Below are 25090 nucleotides of genomic sequence, written 5' to 3'. Positions count from 1 at the left end.
TATATTATATATATTGGGTTCTGTTTTTTTAAAAACTAGGATTAGCAATTCTGTTCACACAAAGAAATTTTCATCTAAAACCAGAGGAATTTGGAAAAACAGTGAAACTCTGTGTCATAAGGCATCACTATGAATACAGCACTTTTTATAAAAGGTCTTTTAAGGTGGCAAATATTATGCGCAGTTTCCAAAACGAGTGCTCCAAAAACGTTGAAATAGGCCATCTAATGTACAACTTCTTATTCTGAAGAATCTTTCAATCCTAAAACCTTTTTCCAAAAGACTGAACAGAGTATTTCATCTGACATTACATAAACACAGCTTATACTTCCAGTAGCCAAGGTTCATTTATTTTTAAAGGGGAAAAAAAAACCCTGAATGAATGAACACCACACCACACCACATCACAATGCAAACAATCTACAACATGATGCAGAATCAGAATAGTAGAGTTAATTCTCCACAACATCCATCTCTTGACCCAAACCCATGTTGTTGGGAATAATGTAAACATTTACAATTTTTTTAGAGTTGTAAGTACATTATATTAAGACAATGGCGGACATGATACATTGGCAAGCGATTTAGTTCTCAAAACGTTATTCTGAAGGACAGCGTGATTTGAGGAGAGCTAAGAACGCCAGAATAGAAACTGCAGCAGGAGGTCATGGTTGGCAGGGTTCCTGGAGTGGGCAGAGCATGGCAGAGAAATGAGGTGGTCTTGTGAGATACCCTCACCCAAATATTTGTCAAGACCCTTTGGCCACCATTTTCTGCTTGGATAATTTGATTTTGCAGATCTCATCTAGGGCATTTTCTTCTCTGGTATTAGAATTCCCTACAGGTACCCAGAAAGGCCTACGCTACAAGCCCGCTCCCCGCCTTACTGCAAAATAGTCCAACAGGAGCAATATTTGCTGCTGCTGTTTAACTGGCGTTAAAGAACTTGAGGGGTCTTTGCTGACTGAGACTCCTGCAGAAGGAACAGAACCCCTCCACAATTTGGCAAGAAGTCTGGTCCCACTTCGCCCCACTTTTGAGAAAACGGCCATCCATCTGGGAGTCCACCAAGATGCTTTTAAGGCAGCCTTGTACCCAGGAGTTGCCTGCCTGGATACCCTGAGTTTCAAGAACCAGTCAGCTCATTTCTCTTCCCAGCAGCCAAACTGGGAAGTCCAAAAGTGCAGGGTAAAAAAAAAAAAAAAGCAACTGGTGGTACTGAGGAAATGTTTATCTTAGGGCTGGGATCTGGAGGAGGTTCCTCTGAGGAAATGGAGATGGGGCATGCCTATAACAGGGACCCTGCAGGGTAGCTATTAGCTAGGCAGCATTTTTACCCCCCTGTGGCTCTATATTTTTTTTTAAGCAATTAAGGCAAAGGCAGAGAAAGTAAAGCTCATGCAATGCAACGGCATGATGTCAGCAAGGCAATTTTAAAGCGACAGCTCACTGGCACTTTGGAACAAATGTAATGCATTTTAAAATGGCAGGTACCGTTTTTTTTTTTTTTTTTTCAAAAACCACGTTTGGAATGTATCAAGAAATCTCACAAGGAGAAAATGAGAGAGGAAAAAGAAAGAGGCTCATTTTCTTTGGCTCACTTGTTAACATACCCTTGAGGGGGAGAACTTGGCCCTTGTATTTACAAAACAGGCAGTTTTCCAATGGACCAAGAGGGAATCCTTCCAGGGTCACTAAATATGCAAAAAAGGCTGGGATCTGGAGGAGGGGGGGGGGGAAGAGAATCAGACCAGAGTAGGTAAAATCAGATAAGGCACATATTACAACCCACGTCTCTGTCCTATCCCTATTTTCCATTCTGCCTGGAGCTGCTTTTTCACATATATTTTTTTTGATAAACCCACAACATTTCCCCAAAAAGTAATGTATTTTGTAAAGAAGAAAGGGGGGAAAGAACCAGGACAAGCCTGCTTCTCGGAAAGGAAATAAAAGCAAAGGTTTGAAAAGGCAACTAACCGTTGGATGATGGGGGAAGGCCCAGATGACTTAACAGACAGCTCTCCTTAAGACTGTGCCCAAGATTTCGGAGTCTGAATGCTTTGAGGCAGCCTGGACACATCCGGCTGCTTCCAGACATATGGGGAGCATAAGCCACGAAATCCTTCACCAGCATAGCTAAGGCGCTGCTGCTCCAGTGTGTTGGATCAGATTGGACAAAACTGGCCCGAGGTAGCACAATAACTGGTACCTTCCAAAAAGCATCCTTAGACAAAGAACTGGATCAAGTTCTGGGGAGGATTTTACCTCCCAGGATGCCAGAATTAAGACTCACACCGGTGAGAAGAAGAGCACTGACTGAACAGGGCACCCCCAAAGCCATAGGAGACCCAAGATCATTGGAAAATTGTGGAAGAGATGTGAACTGCTGAAATGTCAAACTGGCCCAGCCAAAGCAATGTTTTTCAACCTCAGTAATTTTAAGAGGTATGGACTTCAACTCCCAGAATTCCCCAGCCAGCCATGCTGGCTGGGGAATTCTGGGAATTGAAGTCCATGCCTCTTAAAGTTGCTGAGGTTGAGAAAGACTAAGGGCTCCTTGAGCTCAGTAGCTATTGGACACCCCACCACACACACACAAAAAAAAAATCTGAGGAAAGAAATACTTGTAGATGCGGCCTGATTGTGGATCTTGATACTTTGCAGATTCTCATCCATCTGCTCTGAGGTAAAGTGGAATATCTGAACAGAATTTGATCTGTCAGTACCAGCAATGAAAAAAGGTCTGTGGTTTAATTATGGGAAATTTCTTTTTCCCAAGAGGGACAGGCTCAGACCAGGTCATAGTCACCTTCAATGTTTCTATTTTAGCAAGCAAGTTAATAGCCAGCAAAGTAGGAGGCAGAGAGCCTAAAGCAACACACTCTAAACAAAACAAATAAGCAAAATGAAGACCTGTTAATAGGTCAAAACTTCCAGAAAATGGATCCTATTTTAGGAGAGCAGGGTCCATATTTGGACTTGTCCTCCTTAATTAATACAGTTCTCCATTCCGGAAAGCTAGCAGTTCATTGAGAAGATTAAATCATGCTGCTAACTTTCTGTTTCTAGGAATTATTTTCCTGGGAGAAGGATTCAGTTACAAAACTCCTGCTCTGGCAGCAGCAAACATCAAAAAATAGTTGTCGTCATGAACAAGCTGTTCACACTATCACACATTTCCTTTCACAATGATCCCTTGAGCTGCAGGACCCCCAAAAGATACAGGGAGTCAGGATTAGCACACAAGCAAGCTCAAAAAAACAGGGAAAGGGCGGAGAAAAGTTTAAGTCCACTTTCCCAAAATCTTCAGGGGAACCTGGTGGTGAACGAGGCAGTCAATAGAAATGACAGTTTTAACCAGTCCCTTGTGCATCCATTGGCAAGAATGACCTACGTGGGAGAAAAAAAAGGGGATTCCTATCAATAAAAATAGGACTAATCCAATTTTATGGGCAACAGCCATGTCTTGGCACGAGCTGCTGCCATCATAAAGGGAGAACCATAAATAAAACCATGATTAGGGGAAGAAAGTGCACTAACCCTAAAGGAAAAAGAGAAAGAGGGAAAGAAGGAGACAGAGAGAGAGAGAGAGAGCTTCAAATGAGGAACCCAATGTGTTTCTTGCAACAACTCAAACCAAACTATTTGAGCAGCCCAACAGCAGGCCAGGATCAGGACCAAGGGTTTCCGTAATTGGGAACTGTTGGATATTCAGGGAGGCTGTTTCCTGAAAAGTTGCTGTGCTGGGCTTCCCTGCTCGGAGGATCTTTCCATGACCCACTCTGCCATTCGTTCTGGGCTTTCTGAAAGCTTCCACCTCCGCCACGGTAGATCCGGTGAACCTGATCGGAAAGAGAAAGAAGGAAAATAGGAACCCAAGCCTCTATCTCTGTGATGGCGAACCTATGGCACGCGTGCCACAAGTGGCACCCAGAGCCATTTGTGCTGGCACGTGAGCCGCAGGAAGACTTACCTCACTGCCCATGTGCTTGCCTCACAGCTGATTTTTCAGCTGGTTTGAGGCCTTTTTCGGCCTCCCAGAGGCTTGGAAAAAGCCTCTGCAAGGTTTTTCAGGCCGAATAGGCCCATTTAGTCACTTCTTGTAATACCAGAAGTGATGAAACGGGCCTATAATTCGTCCTGAAAAGCTTTGCGGAGGCTTTTTCCAAGCCCCTGAGAGGCCGAAAAAGGCCTCAAACCAGCTGAAAAATCAGCTGTGAGGCACAGTGCAGATAAAGGGGTGGCGGGTGGGGGTGGCAGGGGAGATTGTGCGCAGGGGGCGTGGAGGGCACGCATTAAATTCTGGCTGCTGGCACGTGAGTGCGCGTGCGCTAATGCATGTGCAAATTTTGGCACAGGAGCCCAAAAGGATTAGCTACCATTGCTCTATCTGTTGGACATCTGTTTTGCACTTCTGTCCAAAGCATTGACTTTCTTTCCTTTAACCTGGCTTAGAAAAAAAGAAGGAATCGGAGGTGAGGATGCAGGGGTGATGTTTAGTCTGGGATACAGGGACTAAGATCTCAGAGTGGTTTTTAAATTGCCCCCTTGTAGTTCCAGTTGGCTTTCATGTCCACATTGGTTAAATCACAATATGTATTGTTAAAGTTATTAATTAAGCTTCCTTTCAGAGAAAAAATTACTGTACTTAGGAACATTCAAAAGTTATGTGTCAAATAAATAACAACGCTCCTGGAAGAAAATAGCAAGCCAATCGCATGTTTAGAATATGAATATGAATAGAACAGAACAGGAACAGAATAACAAGAGTTGGAAGGGACCTTGGAGACATGTAATGCAATTTATATAATTTATTTTCTTTGGGACCTGATTTTCAGCCCACCCGGCCAGTTGGAGGAGACAGCCAGGAATTAGAGCATTATATGGTAGTGTCATGCCCTTGTTGGAGTCTGGTTCTGAGGGGGATATTGAGCAGCTGACAGGGAGTGGGAGTGTGGCTCCAGTGGCTGTGGAAGAAACGGGGGACAGGCACAGTTCGGCTGGGCATTCAGAGGAAGACCCAGGGCCATACCCTCTTCATCCTAGGGCACGCAGGGAGGAACGGAGAAGGGAGCAACGTGGCTTATGGGAGAGAAAAAGGCCCTGATCCCTTTCATTCATTGCAGCTGGGAGAACAGGATATAAGTGGGGCGTTTACACACAGCTCCTTGCTGGAAGCAAAGCATGCATTATCTTTATAGAGGCTTAGCTAGGTTTTGGCATCCTCCCAACTGTGGTTGCTGCGTTATCTTGTGGAAGTCTGCAATTTATCATCCTGGCCTGCCATGTTAATGACTTCAGTGTGGTTTGTGTTGGTTTTTTTTTATTTCTAATTATCTTTACTTTGGGTTCGGACTGCATTTACTCCCTTCGTAGACTGTTTTTGGAAGAGTTTGATATCCAGCCGAGGATAATTAGACATTGGGGCCCAAGCTGGAGGCATTAAAGGGAATTTATTCTTCTTTTGTTATTTTTGTGTCACGCCCCGGGTCATCACAGATGCACATATGATGGCCTGTGCTTAATGGAGTCTCAGAGTGACGCTCTTTTGCACCCCACCCCTGGAGAGGCACAGGATGCACCACAAAATAAAAAAAAAACCCAAACCCTCTGACTCACCCGGATGAGACATATAAGCATCCCGATAGCGCACAAGGTGAACATAACTGTTGGGAAGAGCATGACTACACCAGCTCCAACATTCGTGCCAATTAAACGTACGGTAGCAATCCAGCCACTAAAAGAAACCAAGAGAAAAGTGGGTTGCAATTTTCAGAAAACATTTTCCTGCTTCATTGGGACAAGGCAAATAATTACATACATTTATAGCAAATAAATGTATGTAAAGTGTGTTGACAATAGAATAGATGAGATAAAATATTACAGTAAAACCATGATAAAATTACCAAAATATGGCACCATAGAATTGCAATAGGATAGATGTTACAATTCAATATCTAAGGAAGCTAACCATCTAACTGCTTCTGGTGTGGCGGAGATGACATCATCCCAGGTGCCTTGAAATTTTCCCGAGGAGACCCCAAAGGTGCTTTTTCAAGAGGCAACTGGACTTTGTTTTTTCTTTTGAAGATCTTTCGCTTCTCATCCAAGAAGCTTCTTCAGTTCTGACAGGAGAGTGAGGAATGGAAGGATTTATATTCCTTGCAGACAACTGGTCATCTGCATCCTTTTAGAGGATTGTTGGAGCATTCAGAGGTTTATGTGTCCTCAGGGTCACCTGAGTAGTGCTCCTGGTTCCTGTAGTCTGGAATTTTTCCTTTGGAAATCCATTCCTATCCCCACACCATTTGAAGAGTGTTCATCCCAAATTGTATAGCTAAAGGTCTGTAGAGATGCTCAGTTATCCAGATCATGTTTTTCCCAAAAGGTGCTTTTTCAGGAGGCAACTGGACTTTGTTTTTTTTTCTTTTGAAGATGGAAGAGAGACGGATGACTGAGAATCTCTACAGACTTTCCTGAGGAGACAGTCTTGAACTACATGTGGTTGTAAGCAGGGGTGGGCTTCAAAATTTTTAGCAACCATGGCTTCCGGTTTTGAGCTTCCCTGAAGACAGACCGCTGACCGCAATTGTGCGTGGCTTTAGTCCGTGCTTCGGCGTCGGAGAGCCCTGATCGACTAGATTTGGGGCAGAAGCCGCCTTGTAGGGGCGGCGGAGAAAGGGGAGACCGTCAGCCGGATAGAGGGGAGACGCAAATCCCCTCCCCGGCTTGGCAATTGCTCCCTCCCAAAGACACCTGAAGCGGTGATCTAAAATGGCCACCCTGAAGGGGAAGATTAGACTGGAATAAGATTGTGCAGGAGAAAGAAGCGAACAGCAGGAGGAACAGGACGATATAATTAAATGGAAGGTACCCCCAGGATTAACATTTCAAAGAATTTTCAAGAAAGAACTTAAAGTGGCAAACAGAAAGAGGAAAAAAAGGTGTGAATTGCTTTTGACAGCGGCGGGGCTTTGAACCGAGAAAGGTAGAAGCTGGAGAAGGAACCATCTAATCAATTTGGATAAGTATATTTTGATTCTATGTAAGCACTAATAAAGCTGAACTATAGATTGTTAAAGAGAAAATTTAATATCAATTGGATTTGACCCTTTTGGAAGATTGTGGTCTGAATAATTGGGAAGAAAAAAGAAAAGAGGGGGTGTGGACTTGTCAGAATAAAGAGTGCCATCTTAGTTAAATCTAACTTGTTTAAAGACTCTGTTTCTTAAAACTGTAAGGAAAATTGAAACAATAAAACAAGAACTTTGAAAAATGAAACAATGAAACAAAGAAAGAAACAGGAAGATTCTGCCCTTGGATTAATTGTTGATTGTGATATGGATTTGGCATTGGATTATCTAAGGATTAAAACCTGAGAGGAAGAAAATAAAAGCCGACAGTTGGAAATTAACTTTAAAGACACTATTTTGACTAAATTGTTAATTAGAAAGCCATAAAATGGCAATATCTCTTCTGGCATTAAAATGGAACTTAGGAACACAAAATAGATATTACAAGAATGAGGTGAAATGCTGGGTTTTCATTGAAAATGCGATTGCAGAGTATGAACAACAAAGACAAAGGACAGAAGAGGAGGTGGAGCAAATCACAGAAGGGGCCATCTTTAATCACCATTGTGAACAAAGAACTTTGAAAAGAAAGAGGAAAAGAGTTGGAAATAAATATTGGAGATTTGGAAAATTGAATAAAGAGGGAAATATCCGGAAAATTAAAAAAGGGAAAAAGAATCAGCAGAAATTTGAAGGGCAGAAGGGAGTTATAAATAGAGAGGGAGATAAAAACTGGAGTGAAAGAATAAAGGGGAAAATACTAGGGGAAAGAAGGGATAAGAAACAAGACTTGGGAATAAAGAAATATGGGAATTCTAAAAAATGGGAAAAATTGTTTAATTAGACATAGAGATAATGGCTGATTGATATTTGGAGAGGGGATTCTGCAAGGTGCTTGGGGGTAACATAAATATATTTGTAGTTGTGAAATGGGGGCATATAGATTGATAAGATGGAAAATAAAACTGCTATTTTTTGATAATGAAATTCAATGTTCTTTTCCTTTACGTATAGAGATAATTGTAACAAATAACGGAATATGTTTATTATATTGAAATATTTTAAATATACTGAAATAAATGAAATGATATAGGAGAGCTGAAATGAAATTAACATCAGGGTTTGGATTAAATGAATAGATCAATATGTCCTTTTCTTTTTTCCCCCCTGAAATTGTAGATAAACCTTATGAAATTAAAAAGGGGAAACCATGCAGAATCTGATTTATATATGCTATGTAGTTTTAAATGGGTGTTTAATTTGAATGTTTTAGGTAATAAAATGTTAAACATTTAATGGGATTTAAAAGGGGAGATAATTAATGAATATGTAACTTAGAGATGGCGCACTTAAACTGATATTTTAGGGGGGAAACCAATTTATAGAAGGAGTGTTATTAATCAGAATTTTAGAGGAATATACAAATGTGACCGTTAAAAGTATAAAGTATAATAATTATGAAGGTAATATACATGTGAATTAAATAATGAGATAAGCATTTGGAATAATATAATAAAATAGAAAATGTACAAAAGCATTGTTAAGATAAGAAATTGAATACAAAAATTTAATATGTAATTATAGTCATATTTGTATGTATATGTGAAACCTGTAATGATGCCGTTTGCTAAAAAGAGATGTTAAAATGTGGAAAACTGAATAAAACTTGTTTAAAAAAAAATTAGCAACCGATTCTCTGCCCGGTGGCTGGGTGGGCGTGGCCATGGTGGACATGGCCTAGTTCAGGGGTCCCCAAACTCAGCAACTTTAAGACTTGTGGACTTCAACTCCCAGAATTCTCCAGCCAGCTATGCTGGCTGGAGAATTCTGGAAGTTGAAGTCCACAAGTCTTAAAGTTGCCAAGTTTGGAGACCTCTGGCCTAGTTGGCCTCCTGCACCACAGCAGAGGAGCTGTTTTCACCCTCCCCGGGCTCTGAAGGCCCTGGCATCCAAAATGGGCCACGTGGAGACTCCTGGGGGTGGGGGGTGGGGGGGGGGGCAGGGTGAGCAGGGCCAGCCAAGGGTGGGATTTGCTGGTTTGCTGAACCGGTACCAGCCCACCCCTGGTTGTAAGTCAAGGACTACTTGTGTACAGGTATAAGCCTAGTTTGGCAGTAGCATCTGAGAAGGATCTTGGTGTCTAGGTAGATCACAGCTGAAGCCTGAGCTGTGATGTGCTGCAGCTGCTAAAAAAAGCCTCTTTGACAGAGATATAATTTTAAAGTTATGGAAAATGATCGGTCCACTCTACCCTGTCCTAGTTAGGCTGCTCCTGGAATGCTGAGATCATTTGGGGTCATCACAGTGCAAGATGCTGAAGAACTGGAAAGAATGTAGAGAACAGCCACAAAGATTGTGAGGTGCTTGGGGGACTAATCCCTAGAAAGAACATTTAAAGGAACTGGGACTGTATAGCCTAAATACTATTTTTTTCCAAAAGAGTTTTCAGCTTTCAGAGGACATGGGAATGGAGGCCAACCTTGCCTCTGGACCCAAGCTATTCCACAATAGCTGTACTTTCTGGGCGGGAGGTGGGCACCCTTAATAAGTGCTCCATAGTTGTCTGGGACAGAGAAGCAGATACTATCTAAGAAAGGTGGTTTCTTAATTGTCCAGGCACTGAACCATGTAGGGCTTTAAAAGTGGTGACCAGCATCTTGAACTGCACTTGCAAATAAATAGAATGGAATAGAATGGAATGGAATAGAATTCTTTACTGGCCAAGTGTGTTTGGACACACAAGGAATTTGTCTTTGGGGCATATGCTCTCAGTGTACATAAAAAAGAAAAAAATACATTCATCAAGAATCATAAGATACAACACTTAGCGATAGTCATAGGTTACTAAATAAGCAATCGAACGATACTAGGAAATAAATAAAACAATATAAAGCGTAAAGATACAAGCAACATGGTTATAATCATAAGAGGGAGCAGATAGGTAATAGGAAGGATGAGAAGAATAATAGAAATACAGTCTTAGTAAATAGTTTGACAGTATTATGGGCATTAGTTGTTTAGCACAGAGGTCTCCAACCTTGGCAACTTTAAGACTAGTGGACTTCAACTCCCAGAATTCTGGTTTAGCAGACTGATGGCATTCAGGAAAAAACTGTCCTTATGTCTAATTGTTCTGGTGTGCAGTACAAGTACTGCAATTATGTAATGTAGCATTAGAGCAGGTTTGGGCTTAGAACGCGGATGTCAAACTCGATCACATCACTTGACGTATTATGACGGTTTTTTTGCCTTTGCGGAGCCAGGGTGGGCATGGCCTATGCGTGACACCAGTTTGACAGGCCTGGCTTAGAAGCAGAAACAAAACAATACTTTACAGTACAGATGCTCCCTGATTGATTTGATTAAATTTATAAAATTGTTGAGAAAATTATTATACCGTGTTTCTCATATAATAAGGCCGGGTCTTATTTTTTTTTGAGCCCTGAAAAAATGGCTAGGCCGTCTTTTCGGGGGTGACTTAATTTCCCCCCCCCCTTGCATCTTTGGGCGGGCGGGCAGCGACGGCTTGGATGTTGACCTCGGCATTGGTGGGGCACTTCGTATCGGGGTCAACGCAGGCAGCACCATATCCGGGTGTGCCACAAAAGTACTTCCTAACGGCAAGCCCCCCCCCCCCCGCCATTCCCTCCCATTTCACATGTTTTAATATAGGCCTTAATTTGGGGGGAGGGGCTTAATTTCATTTCATGCCTATAAAACATGCTGGGACTTCCTATTGGGGGAGGCCGTATTGTTGGAGAAACAGGGTAGCAATATTGTCAACAACTATATAGCAATATTGTCAACGTTGCCTGATCAGTAACAGAATGCCTGTAAAGTTGTACATCATCCTAGGGAAAAGTGGCCTTTTTGTTAAAGATCTGGGTTCTTTAATAACGGGGACAAATGGAATCTAAATTAAAAGTGATAAGAATGTCAAGAAGCAATTGAAGCAAACTAATTAGATCCCGTAACACCACTGTTTTCTATTGTATGGGTGGATACACTTTTTTTTTAAGGTCTAAAACAGGGGTGTCCAACCTTGGCAACTTTAAGACTTGTGGACTTCAACGCTTTGCTGGCTGAGGAATTCTGGGAGTTGAAGTCCACAAGTCTTAAAGTTGCCAAGGTTGGACAACCCTGGTCTAAAATGAGGGGGGGAAATGGAAGGTGTGTAAAAATCAGTTGCTTTACTTACCACGCTCCCCACCCACTGAAACCAATTGCCTGGAAGACGGTCAGGATAAACTGGCCTCCAAAAAGAAAGAAGAACGCCATGAAATTAAAAGAGCTGTCTGACCTGGGGGAAGCATGAGGAAGAAGAAACATAAATTTAGTATACAAGTAAATACCTTGACTTACAACCATTCATTTAGCGACCGTTCAAAGTTATAGCAAGACTAAGAGAGTGACTTATGACTTTTCTCGCACTTATCAACCACTGCAAGCATCCCCAGGGTCATGTGATCAAAATTCGGACGCTTGGCAACTGGTCCATACTTATCATACAACTGGTTCAGATTTATGACCTTTTGACAAGCAAAGTCAATGGGGAAGCCAGATTCACTTAACAATTATGTTACCAACTTAACAACTGCAGTGATTTACCTAATAACTGGCAAGAAAGGTTGCAAATTGGGGCAAAATTCATTTAACTCTCTCACTTAGCAACAGAAATGTTGGGCTCAATTGTGGTCATAAATCAAGTACTACCTGTAAATGGACAATCATTCTATTAATTATTTCCTTTGGGTGGCCTCTAATTCTAATGTAAGAAATGGCATAAAATATATCCCTGCTCAGTCATGCTTTATTGTGCATCAATTCATCTCCCTGTGTCTTTTTCTTTCTCTAAACAGCCCCAATTGTTGCATTCTCTCCTCAGATGGAAAGTGTTCAATCCCTTGATCAAAATATTGCAATTAAGATTGAGGGGTACGATGAAGGAGGGCGCTCCAACCTATTTCTTTATTCTGCAGCCCCAAAGCTGGAGCTCTGATTTTGGAAATTTAAGGACAAGAGATAAATACACCAGTGTGAAATTTACCGGAAGGCTTTGTAGACTGGCCGGAACCAACACACATAACTACAGGGGCTGAAGAGGACAAGCCAAAGAATTGCCAAGCCAAAATTGACACCCTCTCCACTACCGATCCACCAAGCCAGACAAGCAATGAGGTTAACACACAAGGTGATGCAGTAAACTATGGAAGAAAAAAAAAGGAGAGACATTTAAAGTACTGGGAAAATCCAAGGCATTTTAAAGCAGGGGTCGCCAACCTTTTGGACCTCAGGGATCACCAAACTCATAATTTTAAATCCTGGGGACCATTAATATGAATTTTGACTGGCAGTGGCTTACTGATGTTTTCCCAGGATCTCTGCAGAAAGCAGTAGAGACCCTGGGAAAATCCCCCAAAAAGTCTGTAGGAAAATTCCCCACCCCGTTTTCCTACCAATCTATCTTTATTTGGGATTGCACCGTCTCCGGGGGAGAGAGAGAGAGAGAGACTGACTGACTTTTGGCTTCATGCAAGGAAAGCAGCAGAAGCAGCAGAAGTCTTTCTTTCTTTCCCCCAAACTCCACCAGAAATGAGTCTTTGTGAGACTTGACACACTGGCACAGCCTCTTGGAGCAGGATGCCTTGCAGCGTCCCAAAGACTCATTTCTGGCAGAGTTTGGGGGAGAGCAAGAAAGACTTCTGCTGCTTTCTTTGCGTGCAGCCAAAAGCAGAGGAGAAAGAAGCGGAAAGAAGCAGCCCAGTGGTCAGGCCAGGCCAGGCCAGGCCAGGCGCGTGGGGCAAGTGGTGCAAGCTCCCCCCCTCCGCCCTTTCCCCCCTCCTCTCACTACCTCACGTTGTTTGCAATGCAAGCGACACAAGCCTTGTGTTCCCGCGGGCCATGTGGGCGGTGCAGCCTTGTGTTCCTGCACAGCCTGGATTAATTGCTTTGGGGGATGCTTTAAGGGGGGTGACATTTCTCTGCAGACCACCAAATTTTCTCGCGGACCACCAGTAATCCCCGGCCCACTGGTTGGCGACCACTGCTTTAAAGCAATGATGTACAATATGGAGTTTAAAAGCTTAGTGGAGAATTGGATTTCACAAAAGGGTGAAGGTTGAAGGTGTGGTAAGGAAAGTTTCTCTCAACACTACTTTGACAATAAAGCCAATCAGCCAAGGACCAGAAGTCCTATTCCCAGAAGATGTCCTTATGACAGAGGCTTCCTTGGCAATCAACCACAGCTGAGATGATCTGCTTTGTTACCATTTTTAACTTAGTAAAATATTTTTCTGTTCCTATATTGCTGTGTTGTTATTGTTTTAGTATATTTCGATGTTGATAAGCTTTCTTGGCTACCGAGCTGATTTTCTCAGGCAGCAAAGATAATTAATGAAAAACTAAAATACATCTTAGTCTCTTCTTCTGATAAAGGCTCCCGGATCTTTATTTTCGGCAAACCAATTTTTTTAAAACGATGTTAAATTTCTAAAGACAAAAACGACTGTTGATAACCCCATAAAAAGATGAAACTAAGGCGGGGGTCTCCAACCTTGGCAACTTTAAGAATTGCGGACATCAACTCCCAGAGCTTTGCTGGCTGAGGAATTCTGGGAGTTGAGGTCCACAATTCTTAAAGTTGCCAAGGTTGGAGACCCCTGCACTAAGGTGTACAAATATGCACAAGAATACACTCTCAACCATCAGCGCGCATTATGAAAAATCAGATCCAGGCTCCCGGATCTTTTGTTTATTTGTTTGTTTATTTATAGGATTTATACGGCCACCCGTCTCAAGTACATGTTATCTGAACTATGTTATCAGTTCCAGCTAGTGTAATTTGGATTCCCTGCACTGAAAGAGGGGTAGCTGACACCAGCTCCCCTCCCCTCGGTCAACAGTCTTGCCTTTCCCTTCAGCTGCGTTTTGGCTCACTGAATCCCTGGAAGTCTGTCTAGCCTTCTTGGATTTCCCTAAGGAGGCAATCAGCTAAGAAAAGGCTGGTATGAAAAGACTACACGGCTGTTTTGAATTCAATGATTCAAGTATAGCAACAGCGTTTATATATTGCTCCATAGTGCTTTACAACACTCTCTAAATGGTTTTTAAAAACAGCATGTTGCTCCCGACAATCTGGGTCCTCATTTTACTGACCTCAGAAGGATGGATGGCTGAGTCCACCTTGAGCCAGTGAGAATTGAACTGCTGACAGTTGGCAGTCACCAGAAGTAGCCTGAAGCACTGTATTCTAATCACTGCACCATCGCAGCAAGTATGCTTGCTTTATACAAGTCCATCACTTAGCTTTGATTTTATATAGTTTTAAAATTTTAACCTACATAGTTTTACTATTTTAATATACTTTAATTTCTAGTTGTTTTATTACTAATCAGCTCCCCAAAAATCACCTTGTAGGGGAGATGGTCAGAATAAAAATCAAATAAATAAATAACGTGATAATGCCAAGTTCAATAACACAACAACTCTTAAGAAGTAGTCCCTTTGTTGGAATAGATTTAAGCTAATCTTCTTTCCTAGAACAGACTTTGCTGGCAACCACACTTTTAGGAAATCCCTTCATGGGCATGAAGGAAACAGACATCTCCTGTTGATTCGCTTAGTTCCTAGAAAAGACTGGTCTAAACAAGGACATCTGGCTGATGAGTCATCAATAAATCACTTCTTCTAACTCTTATTTGGAAAAATTAGGCAAGAAGTCCACAATGCTGAGGAAGGCGGAGGGACATGACAACCAACGGCAAAGTGGAGAGACCTCATTATGGTACTGAGGGGTTGCCCAAAGAGCCAGGTTGAAGACAGATTATCCTGTAGAAAATCTATCTAATGTGAGGTGCTGAGAGGTGGCACTTCCTAGATAGCGTATAATCACTCAATTAACACTTATTAGTGTAACCCTGCCTTTTACAACTTCTTGCCAGCCAGATGCATTTGGGAAGAAGCAGTATCGATATCTCTGGAAAGGCTAGATAAGAAGAAGACTGATCTAATCTTTCCAGACTTTGGGGCTATGAAATCTGCAGGGATCATTCATGCATTATGATCTTTTTGCCAATGCTCTGCACATATTTTGCAAGATTGTTAGATACACATCTTGGCTCTTAGCAAACTATCTTCCCATATCACTGGAAATCAGCCATTTGTCTGGATGGAAGTTTTTTTTCCACTAGGTTTTGTGTTAGCTTTCCACTCTATATCCCTAAAAACTGGCATCTTACTATTTAAAAACAAAACTGAAAACTGAAACCTAAAGATAAAGACAAAAAAAAAAAAAAGCACCAGATTAAACTCAGAAAGATACCGAGCTGCATTTTTAACCTTCCTCCACTTTCTCTGTAGACAAGGTTTCCAATACAGGTGAACTTACATATCCACAAGCGATAGATCCGTCTCACCAGAGTCTGGTAATCAATTGGGATTTCATCAGTGAAGTTCTGGTAGAAGCACGGCTTCAGCGGGATAAATTTAGGAAGTGGGGGGAAATTGTTCACTTTCTCTACAAAGAGAGTACAAATCAGCTAAGTTAACAGAGAGAATGGCAACTTTAGTCATCAGCACAGTAAACCGGTCTGAAGATAAATACTGAAATAAACCTACAGAGTTACTGAGGAACACAAATAAAAGAAGTCACAAGAGAAAGCCTAACATAATCAGGAATGCAAGAAATTACGCAAAATTATGTTAAGGCTTTTAGGCAATGCAGCCATGAACAAAGTAGCTTTGTAGAGACATTTTTAACAGAAAGATGTTCATGTACAGCTCAACAGGAACTAGGGAAATAAATGGTTGTCGTCCAAGTCAATTTTAGCTTTGAGAAAGAAAATTTGAACTGCTCCTGTTACCTGCCATTCCTTCTTTTAAGTGCCTTGTCAAAAAGTGTTAAATCATGAAGAGCTGGATCTAAAACAGAGGAAAAGAAATGTTACGTCCAGGGAGAGATTTAAGGCCTTCATTTCCCACAGATTCAGCACTGATAGAAAAGGAGGGTTCAATTTGTCAAGACCTCTCAATGAGTCAGCAATTGGCCATCGCTGGACCAAGTCTATCACCTTAACTGCCAACCCAGATATCCCAACCCCTGCAGAAATCAGCATCACAGAAGATTTATTTTCAAGCTGGAAATTATTCTGAAAGAGATGCTAACATGAAAGGCCATTTGCACACATCTGTATTAGCATAGAAAAAGCAACAAGTGCATAATTACTGGTGTCTGGAGAATATATCAGCCATTATGATTTGATTATTATTGCAAAACTTAGAGCACTTTGCTCTAACACTAGCTTTAGCCAAGAGATACACAATCTGCGTAACGTAGGCCTTGTTCTATGGAACGGGCAACAAGTCCTCCCTTCAGCAGATGGACAGAAGACCCCTTGTGCCAATTCTAAGGCGGCCTTTAAAAAAATGAAGAGAATACAAAGAGGCAAGTGTCTCCTCCTAGTAGCAGCCAAATCTGTCAGGAGGAGGGACAGCAGAAGGAAGATTCAGAAAATCAGATTCAGAAAATCAGTACTGCTTTAAGAAAGACCAAATCATATATATATTCAGAAATCCTAAGGGAGTTGGTCTTCCAGAGCATCTAATGAAGCAGTTTATGTATACATTTTTTAAAAATCCAAATAGGTATAAAAGGAGGAAATACCTACATTATTCGAAGTCTTTGCCTGTGAAATGGAATCTTAGAGACTGAAGTCCAGCCTCACCAATCTGACACTTGTTGGGACTTCAATTCCCAGAATTCTCTGCCCACTGTGACCATTGGTCAGGAATTCTGGCAGCTGCAGTTCCAACATATCTGGAGGACATCGGGTTAAAGAAGGAAAAAAAATTGAACTACGGTGGAGTCTAGAATAATTACAATTGCCTCTTTCCAGTCTATCCTGTTTTTTCACTAAGGTTTATTTAATTAGAAATGCAACAGTTATTCTAATGTCTATGAGAACTCACGTTTAGGTTATATGCTGAGTTTTATTTCTGCAGTACCTCAGATATGCAGCAAACATTTTGTGGCATTTAAAGACTTAAATGTTTGTTTTTGTGAACTGAATTCACTTCAGGACATAATGTTCGCCAAGCTTCATTTCCTAATGAATTTTGGAAATTGCTTCCAAATTGCTTTTTAGCTATTAGGAATCTTTGCAAAACAGATGAGCTTCAGGTGAGTTTCCTTCAATCCTAAGTAAAAGAAGTTTCAAATGCAAAGTTAAGGACTTTTTTAAAAAAATAAATAGCAAGAGAGAGATTAGAACATTGATTTTGGAAAATTAACGATGGAATAAAGGTCCAGATGGGTTTGAAATAAGATTTTTGAAAATAATTAGAAGAATTCTTCCTGTGGGAAAATGCTGTTTTGAATCCTTTAAAAAAATACAGCTAGTCCTTGACTTACAACAGTTCATTTAATGTCCATTAGAGGTTACAATGGCACTGAAAAAATGACTTATGACCATCTTTCACTCTTACGACCATTGCAGCATCCACATATTCATGTGATCAAAATTTAGATGCTTGGCAATGGACTCATATTTATGACAGTTGCAGTGTCTGGAGGTTATGTAATCATCTTCTGTGACCTTCTGACAAGCAAAGTCAGACACATTCACTTAACAACTGTATCACTAACTTAACATCTGCAGCAGTGGTTGGATTCAAATTTTTTTACTACTGGTTCTATGGGCGCGGCTTGGTGGGCGTGGCTTGGGAAGGATACTGTAAAATATCCACCCCTTCCTCACTCCTGGGGAAAGGATACTGCAAAATCCCCATTCCCTCCCCACCCCACTAACCTGCTTTCCAGCTCCATTCTCTTGTGCAGGGCAACCAAAGAAGACCCAGCCGATCAGCTGGGACTCGGGAGGCAGAGAATAGATGAGGGCAGGGGGGCTAGTCAGAGGTGGGATTTGCTGGTTCTCCAAACTACTCAAAATTTCCGCTACTGGTTCTCCAGAACTGGTCAGAACCTCTGATCTGCAGAGATTCAATTAAACTTAAAGCCTGTTATGTGCTGCCAGCTACTTTCCTTTGCAACCAGTGACAAATCTGCCTGACCAATAACCATCCAAGACACAATGAAAGCCTTTTTGTTTCGTTTATTGCAATAAGCGGGAACAAACTATCATAGCTTGGTTCTCTCCAGTTTCAACTCAAACCATTCCCTTCTTTATACATCCTCGTTCCTCATTAGTTGAGGTACTATGAGGTTAACACTCTTTTCTGACCGCCTCCGTTTCCTGAGATCCTCACTAAATCCACATCACATACATGTGCAGTATAATTAGTAAATTATATATGAAAGGCATGTCAATTAATATTTTAAGCATGCGCTTTGCTTACTACTGTGACCCACTTCTTAGACAAACCACCTACTTTTCAGTATATCAGGTGTGTGACCACTGAACCAAGTGTGCCGAGATGATTTACCCGATAAAGGAGTCCTTTGAGGAAGTGTCTGGCCTCAGGGTTCTGATTTGCTTGGGCCAGAACCTGGGACATTGTGCTTGCCACAATTTATATGTACCTCTCCTATGGCTAAGCTAGCGATTTCCTCCGACAGCTCTTTTGCAGCTCAAATATTTCCCCTTTCCTCGTTCTGAAGCCCCTTCTGGTGTTTAGGCTATGGGTTCTTGGGAGTTGCAGGTACTTTCCTGTTATTCTATTTACTTCTGCGGTTAAGTTAGCTGTTTACTCTGGCATTTGTACTTTCCGAAGACCCTTCATTCATATTCTCTATCGCAACGGTGCAAAGAATGGTTGTAAAATGGGGCAAAACTCACTTAACTATCTCACTTAACAACATAAATTTTGGGCTCAACTGTGGTCGTAAGTCAAGAGCCACCTGTAATGCATAAACTGAAGGATATTTGTGAACAATGGATCCAAATGTCAATTTTAAAAGTGTCTCCCATTATGGATAGACTACCTCTAAAAGAAGGTATGGAAAAGAAACAAATTTTACTGGACAAGAGAATGGACCTTAAAAAGGCAGGCTTATAAGAATGGTGTGGAAAAAGATGCTATAGTTGTCATACAAAAGAAACCAACAGATAATTTAATAATTAAAAAGAATATACAAATAACAAACCAAGAGAGTGTCCTGGATAACTTTCCTATACTGGATTCAGAAAAGAGACCTCTTAAGGTTTTGAAACATTTTCTGAGGAGGAGAAAAGAAATAAAAATGAAAAGAAACCAAGTTCTATGACAATATTTGAAGGGAATAAAGATCAAGACTGTTAAAAGTAAAAGGAAGGAATACAAAGTTGCTTTATCAAGGTTAAAGCAGATATGTTATCTCTGCTAACACTTAATGGGCGTTTGCTGAACAGGACTGGATAACAAAGTTTTAATTTTTTTAATATAACTAAGAAATGAGATATGGGAAGAAAAGATAATTTGTTGTATTTTAATAAAAATTGGTCACATTAAATTGTTTATACTTGTGATGAAGAGGGAAATAATTTATGTATTTCCTTTTTTCTTTTCTATATTCTTATTTTTCTTGTCTATTTTTCCTCTTTTGCGTTTATTTTAATTCTTTTTTTCAGTTTGCATTAGTTCTTGCATTTTAACTGTAATGTTTAATAATATTATAAAAACACAAACTAATATTATTTGCTATTGATACCAGACTGATAGATACACAATTCCCTGATTCTGCCTGCATCTTCCTGAAGGAAGGGACAAATACTTCCCTCCACTATTCCATAATTTCTGAAAGATAATACAAAAAACTTTGGCTAGATCTTCAGTAACCTTCTTCAGTGCACTTACATCCTATTACTTCTGTAAATTTTAATTCATTCAAAGAAAATAGATATTCCTAGACCATATTTCTATCAAAAGGAATCCTGTTTAGACTGTTCTTCAGAAATGCTTAGTAGAATGTGCATTTTCTTAAATGAAATTAGGTGGAAATGGATATTGATTAGTTCCACCTTTAATTTGCTATCACTTAACATTTTATCATTTTCTCTGAGTAGCTGATACACTTCTCTTTTATTCTGAATCTATCCAAACAGGCTCTTTTGTTGTTCCTAATTTACTTAATTAATTTTAGCTCACCTTGAACATTATAGTGATTCTGATAATAAACCTACAATTCTGGTGAACTTTTCCTCGGTTATGAAATTCTATCTCCTATCAGGTTTTTCAATTTTTAGGTCTTCCCTCCAGTTACTGTGCATAAATTGCTGGCTTCTTCTGCTTTTTGACTTATTTGCAATTCAACTTTCCTATCTCCTCTTTTAAAAGGCTGTGCCCCCACCCTCTCAAAAAATATCGAGTTATTCCCATCAGCTTTTTCTTTGACACTACTTATCATAGCTCTTGGAATTCATTTATTTGATTTTAATCCCACCTTTATTAATTTATAAATAACTCATGGAGTTTAAACATAATGCTCTTTCCTCTTTTTCCCCTTTTCGTCACAGCAATTATGTGAGGTGGGTTGGGTGGAGAGAGAGTGACTGGTACAAAATCATCCAATCAGCTTTTATACCTAAGGTAGGATTAGAACTCACTCTCCTGGTTTCTAAGACCAGTACCGTAACCATATCCACTTTTCCTTAAAATCAAGAACGTAAGCATGACATGATCATTCACCCCTCACACACACATTTGTTATTGTTGTTTGCTTGCTGCTTCTATTCCTTGACTAAATGTTCCCTGCTGGTTTGCAGCAGGACAAGAATGGCTAATGCACTTGTGCCTTCTTCCACTCTATGAAATTTAAGTTATCAGCAAGCCAAGCCTGGAAATTTCCTGGAAGGATAAGGTTTGGCAGAGTAACTCCCTACAAATGTCACTGAATAAACAAATTTTTAAAAAGTCTTTCACTGTTGTACTATTGTGATCTTCCTCCAATTTCTTACTACGACTTTCTAGAATGTCTTAGCACTCAATAAATTTTAACCACATAATATTCAGGTCCAGCCAGCTTTAAAAGAGATGCCAGGTGTATGCATATTAACTATTTCTAAACAATTTATCACTGCATTTACCTTTAATTTTAAATTTACTTTTTACATTAGTGAGTAGGCAAGAAGGTTCAGCATATTACCATTTTCCCCCCACATAGCAGGTGAAAGTTTAAAAAAAGTTGTCTTCTTTGTAGTGACATTGGTGCCTAATTTGATATATCACTCTATATTAACATTTAGACACCAGGCAATTTACATCATTAGGTTGCATCCCTCACCAAATGGCATACTGTAAGTTTCATATTCAATTCACAGTGCTCTATTATTACATTGACAGGCTGTTATCATTTTAGATTTGCCATTTCCTGATTTCACTTCCTTCAAGCAAAGCTGCACAAAAAATATGTGCATTAGCAATCCATGTCCTCCTTGGCACTCAACCACAGCTGAAAAGTTCTGATTTGTTGCCATTTTAATTTAGTAAAACATTTTTTCTACTCAAATGTTGCTGTCTTATTGTTGCTTTAATAAATTTTTATGCTGATATACTTCTATAGCTACTGAGCTGATTTTCTTAGGCAGCAAAGATAATTAATTAAAAATAAAATATATCATTAGTCTCTTCTTTTAATGAAAGCTCCTGGATTTATTTTCAACAAACATTTTTTTTAACAATGATAAATTTCTAGCAGGCTAAATCTCTTGATAATCCCATAAAAAGATACACAAAAATGTACAGATATGCACAAAAATATCCTCAGCCATGAAAGTACAGTATGAAATATTAGAGCAAATTAAACAAAAGTACTTCCTGACTCCCAATTACCTAGTCATAAACCATAATTAAATCATGGCTTGCTGAAAAAACTATAATTGCCTTGACCATTGATACATGATCAGTGTTTCTTAGCCTTGGGAACTTTAGCATGTCTGGCTATGGAATTCTGAGAATTTAAGTCCACATATTGCCAAGGTTGAGAAATACTGAGCTATAAACTACCATTCAAAGCCGTAATAGCTCAGTTCTCATAATATGAAAAGCCAAGGCCAAGTAATTTATAACATGGATTTGTATGATTTAGGAACCAGGTAAAAACTTCACTCTGTAGAGAATGTAAGTGGATTCATCAGGAGTGTATTTGGGATTATTACACTGGTAGGCTTGGTTTTGATACTGAATTGCTGAATAAAGCATCCACTAATGCCGGATAGATCTCACTAAGAGCAAATAAATCTTGCAAGCTTGACCATCATTGGGTGCTTCCTCACTTTAAATGAATGGAGCAAGTCTCACTAGAGGTTTTTTTAAAAATACAAATTATCTCTTGGCTTTTAGTTCTCAGAAAGCCATTCCCCATGACATTCCATTGGTTTAATTTTTTCCAGATGAGCTGGCAGAAATAATGTTTCAATAACTAGTCCTTCTATCCTGCTAGAAGTACATACATCATATAACTGAAGAAAATATATATCCTTCCACAATAGGAGTCTCTAAAATTTTTGTTTATGGACTTTAATCTTTAAAAAAAAAACCTTGGGCCTGCACTCTGCACATATGTATCTTAGCTTTTATTTATAAATTATATACATGTACTAATATGTACATTATAAAACATACTTGCATATATATATACTCCATACATTAATTAACAGAGCATGAGATAAAAATATAGACATTCTAATATTTTCTTCCATATGCCAAAGGGTCATTTTACAAGCCAAAGACCACAATTCTACCAGAATTGTTTTGCTTCCCAAAGCTAGGTAAATAACCCAAAATTGAATGGGGAGTAACAACACACAAACCCAATACCCCTATCACAACAGGGATATTTAAATTGATCCAAAATGTTATCACCTACATTGAGTAAAAAGGATTTTATGATAAGTGGTTTGGAGGGGAAGTCCTGTAGGAGGCTGAGCTTATTTTTTTCTCAAAATATGGGGGGGAGGGGGGAAGAGAGAGAAGGGGAAAGGTTCCCACCATGGATGGTGGCAAGGCTGAAACTGGTTTCTATTATCACGTTTAATTTTTTTTTGGGGGGGACACAGACCTATGCGTAATTTTCACTGGTTGAGATGGGCAGCTATAGAAATGGAATGGAATAACTATTTTTTTAATAAAAGGGAACCCTGCAGGCCACAGTATCCTCCCCGAATAAATTTTATGGTAGAATGACCACTTCAAGGACCAAACTTCACCTCACAGTTCAGATAACAAAACCTTTCAAGCTTAGTAACTTTCAGATCCGCGGCACTAGGTCATCCCCATGCTGGCTGGGGATAATGGGAAGTTGATTACATAATATATTGGGAGGCTGCTAGGCTGGAGAAGCTTGGCCCACACCATACCTTTTGCAGGACGTACAATTCCTGCAGGTCACGCTTAGGAACCTGCTTCCTGAGGGCAAAGTCAATTCTCAGCCCTCTTGTTTGCCTTTTAAGTCCGCCACATTTCTGCAAAACCGCTCCAACCGGAGAGCCTGGGATCTCCTCCCAGGATCCCTGAAGCAAGCCAGGAAAGAGGCTTTTCTTTGCTCAGAACAGTTCGGCTCCACCTCAGAAGTCCAGCCAGGAAAGTGCTCCCTCGGGGCACCCTGTTTTTTTTTTTTTTGCCAAGCCCAATTCACTACCCCCTCCCCAATTAAGCACCCTGGCCCCACGATGGGGGGGAGGGAGCACGAGTTTTGCACAAGCCTCGGCTCGAAGCTCAAATACGGGCCACCTTCCCCAGTTTGCACAACCGCTTCCCACGCCTTTCCCATTTTCCCCGCCGCTTGTCTTCCACAGAGCGAAGCACATTGCATACGCGTGGGTTGCACGGATTCCTGCTATTCAAATCACACGCACGTCTCGAAGCCATATAAACCTTCCACCAACCTGCCAGCTACGCCCACTCGCCCACCTTCCTTGCACCTACAGGGCGATCCGAGCGTGCAATGGCTCCCTGGTAACAGGGACCGCTTGTGCAAAGCCCCCTCTCTTCTAACGGCGCCGGCTAGTCTCCGGTCTCCCGCAACCAACGGCTGGGGGGTGGGAGGTAGGAAAACAGCGCCGCCCCCTCAAAAGCTCTCCGAGATAGGCACCACCACGTCCTCCGCTGTCTTGAACATCTGCCGCCGTTGCCTTTGGCTTCTCCCGAAAGCTTTTTCCTCCGAAAAAGCGGAGCGCCGCCGGGAGTTGTAGTTCTTCAGACGACGCTGCCGGTAGCGCTGAGTTGGAGGCTAGACTACAAGTTCCGGCATGCTCCGCGAGCGGACTGGTTGGGAACCGCCCTTCGAGTCATTTGACGAGGGGCGATAGGCTAACGGATCCGTCAAAGAAAAGGAACACGTAAACTTTGTATCCGATAGAAGCATACGAAAAGCGTTGATTACGGGTTTCATTTGAATGTTTCGCCTCTCTTGAGAAAATGTTAAAGCTTATTATTGCAAACATCCCGTTTACCGTCCTATTGGAAGCATGTGAAATCTGGTGACCTCCAATGATTTGGGAACGCAGCAAGCGGCCTCAGAATCGCCAGCTGAAGATAGCTGTTCTGCCTTTCAAGGTCGACTGACAATAATAAAGAAATAAAAAGCCAAGAAATATGCTGCAGGCTAGCACTTTATAATTTCTAACAGTTGTTTTCTATCAAACACATCAAGTTTTATTTAATTACAGTCAATGACCACCAACCTCCCTCCCTCCCCAACCCTAAGAACAAACTGTCACATGAAACCTCAAAAATGAAGATTTAAAAACTGAAAAATGGGAAGAATTGAATAAAATGGGATGGATAAAATAGAAATTGGGAAAAATGTGAATACAACACAATAAAAGGGGGGGAAATGTCAGAACTCCCAAGATGGTATCATCTTATGCCTTTTTGGAGGCATTAAATTACTGACAGTTGAAATTGTAGTCAATAATTTATGGGTCCATTCTTCTAATATTTCTGTTATATTTGTGTCCTTATTAAATAACATCCGACTGATTTTCCTCTCTCTCTGTGGTTAAAATCTTTAGTCCCCTCTAGTATTCAGTTTCTATTTTTCATTATGGCTTGTAGTAATCAGAATAGCTAAAAGTCTGTTTTCC

General features: G+C 40.7%; 1 protein-coding gene across 3 annotated transcripts; it reads right to left on the bottom strand.

Moving 5' to 3' along the window:
- Positions 1-328: 328 nt before the first annotated feature.
- On the bottom strand, positions 329-24156 carry SCAMP4 (secretory carrier membrane protein 4). 3 transcript variants are annotated; one of them, XM_026681127.2, is made up of 7 exons: positions 23891-24156; positions 15935-15992; positions 15460-15588; positions 12121-12277; positions 11272-11373; positions 5620-5737; positions 329-3842 (listed from the first exon to the last, which is right to left on the bottom strand). In XM_026681127.2, exons 2-7 carry the CDS (start codon positions 15939-15941, stop codon positions 3672-3674), a joined length of 684 nt encoding a protein of 227 aa, XP_026536912.1. In that variant the 5' UTR covers positions 15942-15992; positions 23891-24156; the 3' UTR covers positions 329-3671. The 3 variants fall into 3 exon arrangements, with proteins under 3 accessions (XP_026536912.1, XP_026536913.1, XP_026536914.1); XM_026681128.2 differs by having other exon boundaries at positions 23916-24156; XM_026681129.2 differs by having other exon boundaries at positions 23931-24156.
- Positions 24157-25090: the final 934 nt, after the last annotated feature.

The sequence above is a fragment of the Notechis scutatus genome, chromosome 1 (genome assembly GCF_049901735.1).
Source record: "Notechis scutatus isolate UNSWTSFEM ecotype Mainland chromosome 1, rNotScu1.2, whole genome shotgun sequence".
NCBI classification, from domain to species: domain Eukaryota; kingdom Metazoa; phylum Chordata; class Lepidosauria; order Squamata; family Elapidae; genus Notechis; species Notechis scutatus.
The sequence above is the reverse complement of the archived record's forward strand: the minus strand, read 5'-3'. Positions and strand labels throughout refer to the sequence as shown.